General features: G+C 44.3%; 2 protein-coding genes across 12 annotated transcripts in view; both read left to right on the forward strand.

Moving 5' to 3' along the window:
* The first annotated feature begins 1,945 nt into the window (after positions 1-1,945).
* tpcn3 (two pore segment channel 3) lies at positions 1,946-10,431 on the forward strand. Of its 2 annotated transcripts, XM_027010474.3 has the most exons (19): positions 1,946-2,336; positions 2,957-3,039; positions 3,169-3,283; positions 3,542-3,670; positions 4,219-4,335; positions 4,577-4,695; positions 5,230-5,331; positions 5,528-5,654; positions 5,933-6,131; positions 6,522-6,666; positions 7,234-7,419; positions 7,536-7,600; positions 8,221-8,308; positions 8,421-8,490; positions 8,606-8,825; positions 9,006-9,096; positions 9,198-9,311; positions 9,590-9,702; positions 9,796-10,431. In XM_027010474.3, the coding sequence occupies exons 1-19, from the start codon at positions 2,226-2,228 to the stop codon at positions 9,918-9,920; spliced, it is 2,319 nt and encodes a 772-aa protein (XP_026866275.3). In that variant the 5' UTR covers positions 1,946-2,225; the 3' UTR covers positions 9,921-10,431. The 2 variants fall into 2 exon arrangements, with proteins under 2 accessions (XP_026866275.3, XP_026866276.3); XM_027010475.3 differs by lacking the exon at positions 4,219-4,335.
* Positions 10,432-10,540: 109 nt separating this feature from the next.
* ttbk1a (tau tubulin kinase 1a) overlaps positions 10,541-12,496 on the forward strand; it is a 40,347-nt gene continuing 38,391 nt past the window's right edge. For 4 of the 10 annotated variants that reach the window (XM_035520824.2, XM_081706112.1, XM_081706116.1 and 1 more), the window contains exons 1-2: positions 11,783-12,046; positions 12,156-12,286. The gene's annotated coding sequence lies outside the window, so the exon portion shown is untranslated. The other 6 variants (XM_035520826.2, XM_081706114.1, XM_035520827.2 and 3 more) reach the window with 4 other exon arrangements.

A 12,496-nucleotide genomic window follows, 5' to 3' on the forward strand; every position in this document is an offset into this window, starting at 1 on the left:
TCTAACCTCCTATAAGAGTGGTTAAATGTCCAGGACACATGAGACACATTTCATGAGATTTCATGAGTGTAAGGGTAACTTTATGAATAGCTTGCCAGTGTGCATTCTTGCTCGGGTGCTAAGCATTCCCAACAGCATGCAATAAGTAAAACAAATAAAAAAAAAACAAAAAACCAGCAACGTTTGTGCCAGAGTGATAGAATTGATTTCAGCAAGTGGCATATGCAATATGAGGTTCTGGAAGCCAGCAATGATATTGGCTCTGTGCAAAAGCTATCTACAATCTAATCCACCATTGCAAACAAAGTCCAGAGTTAGATGATGAATGATGAAGCTAACTGGCTAATTACTAGAGCCAATTAAATCTGACAGAAAATGTCAGGGGATTTGTGCTTCTCACAGTACATTCCTCTTTTTGTGCTTGTAGCCATCTTCTTTACATTCAGCTGGGTAGTGCTGCTATTTTTACATAAATGAGCAGCAGTTTATTTTTTAAACAATTCAGACAAGTCATCAAGGTGTCATGCAGGAATATGGTGTGCACAGCAATGACAGGCCACCATTTGCCACCAGAACATGAATATATGAGGATAAAATGCGAATTCATATACCTAAGTAATTCGTGTCCACCTTCATGCTATTAACTGAGCAATAACTTGGAACATTTGCTTTTGTAAATCCATCTTTTCTTTGTGGCTGTTATGTGACCAGAATAACTGAAGTTCCTATGGCTGGGATGAAGATTAGATTTTGTGCCCTCTAGTGGCTGAAATTAGGCGTTACTTAAAGCAAGCGCAAAAATGTGGCTTCTTGTAATGTGTTCCAGTTCACGTTAAAAGATTTAGAAATTAAAATGAATAGTAAACATTTATATGAACTTTGCATTCCGACAAACACTCAAGTACAGGGTTCCTAAAGATGATTAAACAACTCTTACACAGAAAGCAGAAAACCTCTGGAAGAATTGCTCCCAGGGGCCAGTTTTTCAAAAATAAATTTGGCAGGGTCAAAGTAATTGGATCAGATCAAATTGAAAAATAACATTTTTCAAAACATATCGTAACATTTCTGATCCTGATGATATCATATTTTGTAATCCAACACCGTATCAGGAATAAATGCCACATTTGGGTTTGTCAAAACACAGAGCTAAAAAATACAAAAAAGAGGGCCATGTTGATATGACATAGCACCCATAGTGGGTTGGATACACAGTACAAAACAGGGGCAGTGGTAGTTCAGTGGTTAGGGTACTTGACTTGCAATCAGGTTGCCAGTTCATGCCCCACCACTGTCAAGTTGCCAATCTTGGACTCCCTTAACCCTCAAGTTGTACTCAGTCATAAATATAAGTTGTGTTGGATAAAAGTATCAGATAAATGTAAACACTAAAACATGATGGGTGTATGCTTTTGTGAAGTTTATCACATGCTGACATTTACTACCACAGGCCAGAAGAATACAGTCATTTCACAAAAGAAACAAGATGTTAACTCTTCTGTCTGTGGTTGTGTTAAAACCACTGGTGCTGGCTGTTTAAGGGCCCCAGAGCAGGTAAAACATTTCAAGCAGTGTTTGGTCACTATGAATGCAGACACCTGCCTGTCATGAGCTTGCCAGGATGGAAACCTTTGTCTTGAAGTGGATGTGTCTGTGTATATTATGGTTGTTTTTACTTATCGAGATGCTTGAATGACGGGTTTACTGAGGTTCAACGAACATTCCGACTTCAGACATCTCAGAACATGAAGGCATCTCAGAACCCACGAACGACACGTCAGAAATAAAACGTAGTTTTAGAGTGATCACTCTGGGGAATGAGAAAGATACAGGCTCCGTAATGGCTGTAGCGTTGAGCTCTTTTCGGAGGTCGTCGCTAACGTTCCCCACCTCTCAGGACTATAAAATTCTTCCCCTCGTCATGTTTCCGCTAGTTTCTGTCACATGACGGGTCAAAATTCATGGATTAAGGAAAACGAACCGTTCAGGCTCCGCACTATGGAGGAGAAAGCTTCTCATAGCAAGAAACACCCCACTAACTTGGTGTCAATTCTGGTCCACACAACCCGCTTTGTCATTTTATTGAAGGCAAAGTAACAAAGGTGAAACGCATTTGTAAAAGTGCGCAGAGGTTTGTAAGGTAATTTGGGTGTGGGCAACTTACTTTCACAAGGCATTTTCTACAAAACGGTTAATTCTGCGAAAAGCGGCGGAAAACGAAGAAAATGTCTGAGTTGGAGAACTCCGAACAGCCGGCGGCTGCTTTCTCCTCAGAGCTTAAAGGCGCGACTAACGGAGGGCAGGATTCCTGCGAGAGCCCGGACAACATGAAAGATGTAAGTTTAGTGTGCGGAGACTAAGAAAGCGTGGCAAAGGGTTCTCGACGCAGCAGGCAGAAGCTTTCGTTCGTGTATCTATTAAGGATCTTTTCCTCAACAACTGCACCACTGCAAATGGAGAGACGCTTTCTCCAGTTAAAAACGTCGTTTGATTCAGAAACGTGCCCCTTCATCCGTGCAAAAGGGTGAATGCATGCAGATACAGTGTTCATGTGAGCAGGACTCTTTCTTTTGTATGCCAGGACGTCTTTAGGTCGCTTGCTGTGTTGTTCATGAGGTAAACTGCAACTCCTGCGGTTTTACCGTTCATGTAAGTGAACCGGTAAACCGCTATATACCAATATAGCTATATACCATCACACTTACGTGGACCAGAGCTGGATGGTGGTGCAGTCTGTTGTTTTAAATACATTCAGCTGTGCTGACCATAAAAACATCGTTCTGTGTGGAACAAGACCAATCAAGTTTGTATGAAACCCTAAGACATATTTTACAGTGGGTATGGTACCGAAAAGAAGCTTGAAAGCTCATTGTTTTGGCTCCTATTACCCTTTAGGTTGCAGTGCTTGAGGGGTTTTGCTATAACAAATGACCATTTTGTTGTTGTTGGCGTTTAGAGGTTTGACCTCGCAGCAGTCTATGTGTCCGATGCTCAGCACAACAGGAACATCACCTTTGACGCATCTCCCCCATCAGTGAGGTAAGTTCACTTACTGCTCATCATAACCCAGTTCTGGTGGTCATCTGTTCCTGTTTGCCTTGTGCTACATCTGCTTCGGGGTCTCGCTTGCTGGATGTGTGTGGGCTTGTGCCTGCGTGACTGGTGTAGGCTGTACCTCATCTACAACCACTGGATGCTGCATGTGTTGGTGTATGTGTTCATCCTGGTGGACTTGGCCCTGGCGCTGTTTGAGGAGCCTGCACTCATCCCGCTCCCTGTGTGGGTTAGTAACGCGTTTATTTCCACCACATGCCTGATCACTCCGGTCACCGCGTCGCACATTCGTTTCACAATATATTTACTGAGCAATTCCTTTATTAACTACAATAAGGTCTTTTCATTTAATTAAGATGGAGGTCCAGGATTGGTCAAATATGTGATTTTCTTAACATTCATCTGTAACAGAGAATTGGTTTTACGGTTCTGTGTGCATGCACATGTATGTATGATTGTGTTTCTGTGCATGCATGTCTCCTCACAGGCCACGTCAATGATTGAGCTCATCTGTCTGGTAGCGTTCGCTGTGCGATTGGCACATTTCGCTAAAGTAGTTCCCCGTCGAATATTCCTCAGGGATCCCAAAAACATTTGCATCATCGTCATAATCACGGTAAACCCAGTGTGTGCATGAATCCTGCTTTTTTCTGAAATCTATTTATTTATTTAACTGTCAGTTCAGCTTGTGACCCATCGGGTATTTGGACTGAAACCATTGTTCACCCAGGAAAACTCCAAATGCTGAAGACTCCACTTTAATGAGCAAAATCTTTAGACGCTGTGGAATGAGGGGGGAAAAAAATGCAATGCCAGCTTTTTCAGTTTTTAGATTTCTTAATCATTTCTGAGGAACTTCTTTGCACAAGGAAATGCCTCACCAGCTCTGCTGAAGTGCAGAGCGAGTGTGTTTCTGTGCTGCAGAGTGAACTTTAGCCTCCGTTTCTCGGTATCAGCACTTTTAAAACCTAGGAATGGGAACTTTAGCCACTGTGCGCAATGCTTTCTTTCAGTCTAACAGCGATGTTTTGTCTCCTTTCTTTCGCTCATTTGCAATAGGTTTTTCCAGCTTAGACTTTGTTTAGCTGCGACTGGATATAGCCTGCTGAAATCATGGCAGTTTTGCAGGTGTTAGCAAGGTTCTGATTTGTTTGTCTGCCTCAGCTCTGCCTCCTTGATATGATCATATATGGAGCTCTGAAAGTGTCTGGCAACTACGCAGTTCGCTGGTCCCGCGTCCTACGGCCTCTCCTATTGGTCAATGTCACAGAGGGACGGCAGGTACTGTAAAGGAATAGCTTGTCTGATTGGCCGTCGAGTGCTTTCTTCTCTTGCTCTTTCGTGCTCTCTCTCTCCCAGGCTGCCTTTTGATTTGCGGCTGCTTACTTTGATTATGAAAATCAGACTGAATTGCAGTAATTCAACTGCCTCTTTCAGAGATTAATGTCTCTCCTCGTCTGCTGTGCATACGTGCGTGCGTGCATACATGTGTTCGTGCGTGCATACGTGTGTATGTGTGTAGCTCCGCAGGGCATTCAGGAGTATTCGGAACGCCCTGCCTCAGATCCTGGTTCTCTTTTTCCTCTTCATGTTCAGTGTGCTGATTTTCTCCCTCATGGCTCTGAAGCTGATGGGAAAAAGGTAAAGTGCCTCAAGGCAACACGACACACACACACACACACACGCACGCACTTGTACGTGTACGAGTGGGATCTGCAAGTATGTTAGGGGAACATGTGCGTGCGTTTACAGCCGAGGGAAGTGTGCCTGCGTGCGGAGATGTGCGGAGATGTGCGCAGACGTCTCCCTCACAGATACAACCCTTGCAACACCTGCATACAAAACTGATCTTCCTCCCCTAAATCTGTAATTATTTTTCCACCCTGCAGTCAGCTCCACCTCACTCTGCTCCACCTTGCACAACTTACCAGCCTCTAAGCTCCAAGTCCCTCCATGTTTTCTCTTGCCTTCTTTATACAGTTTAGTTTTTCCTCCATGTCTGTTTTTCCATTCTATGTATTTATAAGCTCAGAAGCATTTAGGACTTTTTTTTTTTTTTTAATTTTTAATACAGTTACAATGTTGTGGTCGTTATTGAAGTTCCTGTTTACTCAAGAGTTTTCAGTAAGTTATAAGTTAAGGGCACTAATTCGTTTTCTCTCCCATCTCTTCTAGAAACCTTGAAACCATTGAGGGTGCCCCATATTTTACAAACTATTTGGACATTGTTTTTGATCTCTATGTTTTAGTGACCACTGCCAACAGCCCTGATATCATGTAGGTATTAAAAAAACAAAACAAACAAACAACAACAAAAAAACCCAGTAAACTTTCAGAATGTATAGTCCCTGCCTTTGTGACATTTGGTTATCAGATGAAACAACCGTATATATCTGTGTTACTAAACTGTGGGTTGTGGGTGTATGTTTGCTAATTGATCTCCTTTTTTTTTTTTCTCCATTTTCCCCTGAAGGATGCCAGCATACAACTATAGTTCGTTCTTTGCTCTTTTCTTCATTCTGTACATCGTCATCAACACTTACACGTTCATGTCTGTGTTCTTGGCTGTAGTCTACAATAACTACAAAAAATACCTGAAGGTATTTGAAATATATTAGTATTTTTAATGGAATTATAATTATATTATCATCAACATGTATTAAATGACTTTTTTTTAACTTCTGTGTACCTTGAATGCTTCCTTGAAGGAGTATGCTGGATATTGGTGCTATTCAAAATGTAGCAAAAATTAATTTGTGATTTGTGACACATGTTACGGGTTCAAGGTCACTTCTCCCTCCACCCAGTGTCTTTTTAGCTGTTATATTAATATTAATTAGTAATCTTACTGCATTTTCTTTTATCTCTCCGAATCCAGGAAGAGGTACGGCAGCTGGTGAGGGCCAAGCGGCAGAAGATGTGTCACGCCTTCAGTCTGCTGAAGGAAGGAGGAGAAGAGCCAGTGGTCAGTCAGGCTCATTGGAACCGGCTAGTGCGACTGGTTCAACCTGACATCACCAACGCCCATCGAGAGCTGCTCTGGAACGTCTCGGACCACCACAACAGAGGACACATAGGTCAGACTGAGCCCCTCTCTTTTCGTTTAAATCACACTTTGTCCATCACTGCTTTTATCAGTTAGACTTAGTTTATCTCATATAAATCAGACTCTGTCCATCTCTGCTGATATAAATCAGACTTGCTCCAATCTCCATCCAGATTCATCTCCATTCTATAATAAAGTATGCAACCTTGCTCAGTCTATAATGTTCAACACAGTGAAGTTTTCCAAATATATAACCATTATACCCTATAATTGTAGTAATTCAAAAATGATATGGTTTAATACATGGCAAGATAAAGAAAGAAAACCGTAAAGAGAAATGTGAGCATTATGTAACAATCTGACCTTTCACTGTGGGAAACGGCTTTGTGTTTTCTCTACTGGTTTGGTGTCTCCGCTACAGGAAAGGTGGCGTTTGTGCAGCTGGCTGATCTGCTGAATATCCAGGTGATAACACTAAAGTCTCGTGCACACCCACTGCACACCTGGATACCTGCCATCTATGAGTCTGCTGTCAGCAAGCTTATCTGCAGGATGGTTCGGCACAGGTAACACACACACTTCAAGTTCAAGAGGTTTTATTGTCATTTCAGCTATATAAAAGTACACAACAAAAACGAGACGGTGTTCCTCCAGGACCATGGTGCAATATAAACAACAGTGCAACAGACAACATGCTACACAAGTGCAAACAGTCCAATATAGTGCAAAATGTCATTAAATAAACAATAATAAATACAGGACAGGACAAATACAAAATGAGTAGACAGTGCAACACAGTACTGGGCATATGTAAAGCGAGTTGTGCATAGCAATCAGTGACATGCTACCCTGAACATAGCAGTCAGCGGTAGCAGCATGCTCTCACACACAAACTCAGGCAAGATCACTCAGAGATCAGTCAGGATAGATGGTGACGTGAAGGGTTTCCACACAGCCAGATTTGGACTATAGATCAAGCAAGACCTTTCTAAAGCATAATGCCCCTCCCTTTGTGAAACACTCAACAGTGTGTGTGTGTGTGTGTGTGTGTGTGTGTGTGTGTGTGTGTGTGTGTGTGTGTGTGTGTGTGTGTGTGTGTGTGTGCGCGCTCTTACATTCTGTGCATGTGTCAGGATGTTTGTGTACCTGTATGATGCCATAATCCTGGTGAACGCTGTCTTCATTGGACTGGATGAAGAGGACCCCGTAGTGTCCAGTGCTGAGTGGTTCTTCCTCACCCTCTACGTGCTCGAGATCCTGCTCAAGCTCTACACCTTTGAGCCTCGCACCTTCTTCGCCAGACATCACTTTTGGAACTGGTGAGGGGGACGAGACTTTGGCAGATTTACAATGTGCAGACGTATCATGGTTTGAATGCGGTGCCTCTTGCTGCAAAAAATGGCAAGTTTGTTCTTAAACCAGCTCCTCCTCACAGGTTTGACACCATCATCATCGTTTCTGCTCTGCTGGCAACTGTCATTAATGCGGCTCTGAAATCCTGTAAGTGCATGTTCCCGGCAGCCAGAGCGCACATACTATAGCTACCTGGTGAAACATGGTCATCTTAGAATTAGTGTTGGTATACGTTCCAACATTGTAAAAAGTATCCGTCTTTATCTGGAAGGCTCGCACTGAGCCAGGGTTTCTATTCTAGGGTCAGTGAAACGGCTTACTTAGTTACACTGACTTTAAAAAAAAATATTATTATTTTATTTATTTATTTTTTACAGATTTGAGTCGTCTTCAGCTATCATTTTAAGAATTAAATTAGATGTATAGATGCAGAGAAGGCAGTGCTTGTGCTCTGCAGGAGAGGAGCTGAGGTAAATGACTTACGGCAGTGCTAATCTGATCTGGGATCAGTGGTACACTAAGCCCTGTGGACTGCTGACAAACAGCTGACTAAGCTTCAGCTCTCTGGTTTCTACTCATAGCTCAAACAGGCCCGACCAACAGCACATCTGAAGCTCCTGAACCAGAAATGTAAAAAGACCCCATGTTTTGCCTTTTTAAAACCCGAAAGGTCAAAGCTGTACCATTTGTTTGTGGGACCAGCTAGCTGTAAAGGGCCAGTAGCGGTTGCCTTGGTTCAACGCTTGTTTTTTTTTTTTTCTCTGCAGCTGGAGGCTATACAAGTCGCCAGATCCTGGACATCGTCTTCATCCTGAGAGTACTGAGGCTCATCCGGGTGGTGGACAGCATTCAGAGGTTAGGCCAGGACACCGCTCACCTGTGCGCGAACACAAATGTTCACGAGTATGTGGGTTTGTAGGAGCCGTCCCGTGGCGCGTGACATGGCTCTCTCCTCCTTCCCCGGCAGGTTCCGCGCCATCATCAACACGCTGATCAAGATCGGCCCACTCATGCTCACGTTCGGCCAGCTGATTCTGGTGAGCGCTGACTCCTCAGTAGTGGAGCGTCCATTATACGCATACTGATCTGCTTTAAACCTCCGTAGGGTGGTAGAGAGGTGGCGCTCACAGACGCGCCATGTTGTCCCTCCAGGTGGTGTACTACATCTTCGCTATGGTGGGGATGGAGCTGTTCAAAGGGAAGGTGCAGTTTTTCAGTGCCGACTCTCCTGACCCGGCGCGGGAGTACTGTGGAAATGCCCTCCTCAAAGACACGCTTTTCGCCAGGAACAACTACTGCAAGAACAACTTCAACGATGTGGTGTCCTCTTTTGTCCTGCTGCTGGAACTCACCGTGGTCAACCAGTGGCACGATATCCTACGTGATGGCTGACTTGGCCTAAAAACACTCTTCAGACGTAGCTCCAGAGAAAACGGGGTGTAAAGCAGAAGGCTTATAGCAAGAGTTGAAATGTCTTAACTTTAGATCTAAATGTTTTGTTTAGTGCTGCTTCTTTCCTGTGTTCTTTGTTGTTTCCTTGACTTGGTCTTACTGCTTGCTGGTGGCTTTGCTTCAGTGACCCATGTTTCAGCCAGAATATTCTTTGTTCTCTTCCACATAGTGGTTGTCATCATCATCATGAAGTAAGATTATATGATGTAATTTGGATTACCTGTCTAGACAGGCGGAATGAAAATGAGTGTCCCTAAATGACCTTTTTTTTTTTTTTTAAACTTGTGATCAGCATTTTCGTGGCCTTTATCCTGGAGGCATTCATTATTGAGTACATCGTTGAAAAGAATGACCTGCAGACATCCCTGGAGAAGAAGATTGAAGAGCTGAATCTGTGTGTGGAGCAGTAGGTTTCCTGGTTCATAACCCCACAGCACAGGCTGTTTTCTTCTGCACGGATCCCTTCAGTGGGATTCCAGTATTTCCAGAGTTATGCTAAAAAGCAACTTGCTTTAGCTGAGCTGATGGAATCTGTTTAAAAGTAACAAACGCCCCTGATTTGCTCAATATCACTTGTATAATCAGCTCAAAAACTATAAACATGGCTGTAGTATAAATCCTTCCGCAAACGGGTTATAAATAGTGTTGCAAGTTTGTGAGATTGTTATTTTTATGTTTGCCTAGGGATCACCTTGATGGCAACCTTGTGGATGCCATGGAAACCCAGGACAATGACATGGGTCCCGCAGACACCCCCTCTACCAAGCCCACCATCATGTTCAAAATCAGTTCAAAAAGTAACAAATGCTTTCGATGTGCCGCAGAGCTCCGACAACTCGAGTTGTCCCGCTGCCACCAGTAACGTAGTCTGCTGTTCTCGTCTTTGGCAGGATACAGCACCATGGATGGCCTGTTGCAGAGGATGTTTGAAACGGGAACTGATCTGAGTGCAGAAGTCATTGCCGATACCTCCGAGGACATGAACTTCTCCAACCCGTCTTTCTCTCCTGCGTGACTCGTGCGAGGACGTGAACCTCTGTACATGACTACAGCCTAAATGTACATTTCTATCGCATCGTCTTTGTATACACAAACTGTCGGGGGCTAGTGAGAGGAACTACACTACGCTAAATTACATGCATAGTGAATGGTGATATTTGCAAACCGGGCCAGTTTGTATGGAGCAGTCAAGCATATGTAATGGCGCTTTGCTCTATACCAGACAGTGTTAAGGAGGGAATCGACTGCCACGCACTCTTTTCAATCTGAGATCAATAAACCACAGAGAACAGTAAAAAAGGATGCATAAGATAAATACATAAATCAGTAAACACAGGTGAAATGTTTATTCTCCCATACAGGACAGAAAAGGCTGACAGAATATATAGGCTAAAAAGTCATTATTTCTGCTCATGCCTATTTTTGTATAATACTGCAATCGTAATCAAACTGTCAATGTTATAGTGAGGTTTGTATGAATTTAAAGGCACAGCATTCCTCGAGTACAATAAAACTAAGCAAATGAGTACAGTTTTCCTTTCTTCGCGTCTGAGCCGTGGGCTCGTTTGCAGTGCAGCTTCTCTCCACTAGGGGGCAGAATCTCAGCCGCGTTGCTCACCACAAGCAAAAAGGCGGCGAGCCGTGTCGGGCTAGCAGGCGATACTGGTGCTGATGCGAGGAGGAGAGAAGCATCCTCCGCCATGGTGGAGGAGCATCTACACACGCGACTGAACTGAACAGAGAAACATCGCGGCTTCAAAATGAGCAGGTGGGAACTGCGGCGTTTTCCCTAAAGGCCTGTACTCGGTATTTAATGTGTCGGGCTGGGCGTAGGATATTTTCTAAGGATGTACGTGATGTACATTGGTAAGGTGACCACGCATGCCTCAGGCTACAATGTATTAATTTTTTTCATTGAAATAACCGTGTATTAAATAAAAAAAAGAGAAAATAAAAGAAAGCAAATTTATTTTCATGTTCATTTCCACAATATCTGGTAGGAACGTGTTTTATCAGTTTGCCGCATTTAAAATAGTTGAAAGAGCATGTGACTGGCGTCTCTCCGCTCGATAGGCAAGTTGGGGATTGTAGTTCAACTTGGACACGCCTTTGGCAATTTTCTGTGCTCAGTCTCACATTCTTGATAGGGTACCTCTCCGTCATTGCTCTGCTCTTGTTTATTTCTTAACGTAGTGTGTACTAGTCGTTTGGGATGTGGCAGCAGATACGGGAGAATGGCGCTTTGTGATGGAGCAGCTCTGATCCGCTCGGGAGCCTGCCCGCGTCGCCCTCTGGTGGTGGGATGGGTGAACCACAAGGGTGTCCGTGCCGAGGCGCTGAGCTGCAGTGCGGAAAAACAACAGAAGGATGCGCAAATGGGCAGCTGCGCCTGGCTCTGCGCGTAGCTGGAAAAATGGCAACCTTTGAACGTCGTGCGTTAATGCCAAGCTTATTCGCGGCTCTGGATTATTTACAATGGGGGTGGTGTAGACAGCCTGCTTTGTTTTGAACGTTTAGTCTATCTGTAGTACAGGCCTAGTAACGCAGATGATTTAACGTGTGACAGAGCGGCTTGTCGAAGTGGGCTGTTACGACACCTGTAGTCAGTCCCGGCAGGTTGCGCTCTCTCTTGGGTTGCGTTTGAATTGATGGCCATTCACCGGGGGGAGTAGACCTTGAGATGATCGGCTGAGGGCCGCATGCTTCGGTGCAGGACTCGGTCCTTCATCACGCCGTGACGGTGGAGCCCGGCATCATCTGAGTCGCTACCGAAACGCGGAGGCTCCGCGGACGGATGTGCAGCTTTACGCAGCACCCCGTCGTCCGTCGGGCGGGACGCCTGGACGGACACCCATTCGTCATCCTTCTGGAGTGAGCTGGGAGCTGATTTTCATCGATCGATATTATTTTAGGGTGTCACCGTGTCACGTCGGTACATATCAAATCGAACGCCTTTCATGGGCTTTAACAAATCTGAATGATAGTCGGCGTGTTTGCAGCGGTGTGAGAATACCAGAAACGTAAACGACTTCATTTCTTAGCGGTCAGCAAATCCTTTCCTCTCGAAAAGAAGGAAAGATGAATTTGATGCCTCCTGCACACTATACCAGACTTAAATGCCGCACGTAGGTGCCACGGTCGGTGAGTGCCACACTGATTCTTATTACGCTCAGCTCTGTTGGCCAGCTCGATAGGTTATGGTGTTAATGCTGTGCGTTGCAGTGCCATATTCCATGTGTCGTCCTTGCAGGGGTTATTAAAGTGGCCACCCTACACTGTGTCTTTAAAGGAGGACCGGCCTGATGGTCTGCCCACTGCTACATCCCAAATGAAGATTTCAAAAAGACGGAAAGGCTTGAGCTACCACAGTTCCTCTGCCAGGTGAGTCCTCCACACGCAGTACGTGTGTGTGTGTGTGTGTGTGTGTGTGTATGGTTGGTTATGGACCAGAGACCCTTAAACTGATGCTCCCTGCTCCCACGTTAATTAATCCCTCACAGCTAAAGCACTAAGTGTTTTGTATGAATCCCACACGCACTTTATTATAATAAAACAGCAGTAAAGTGATCTTTTTAGTATCCTGTCAGCATC

This window comes from Electrophorus electricus, chromosome 23 (assembly GCF_041902795.1).
Source record: "Electrophorus electricus isolate QZ-2024a chromosome 23, ASM4190279v1, whole genome shotgun sequence".
In the NCBI taxonomy this organism is placed as follows: Eukaryota; Metazoa; Chordata; class Actinopteri; order Gymnotiformes; family Gymnotidae; genus Electrophorus; species Electrophorus electricus.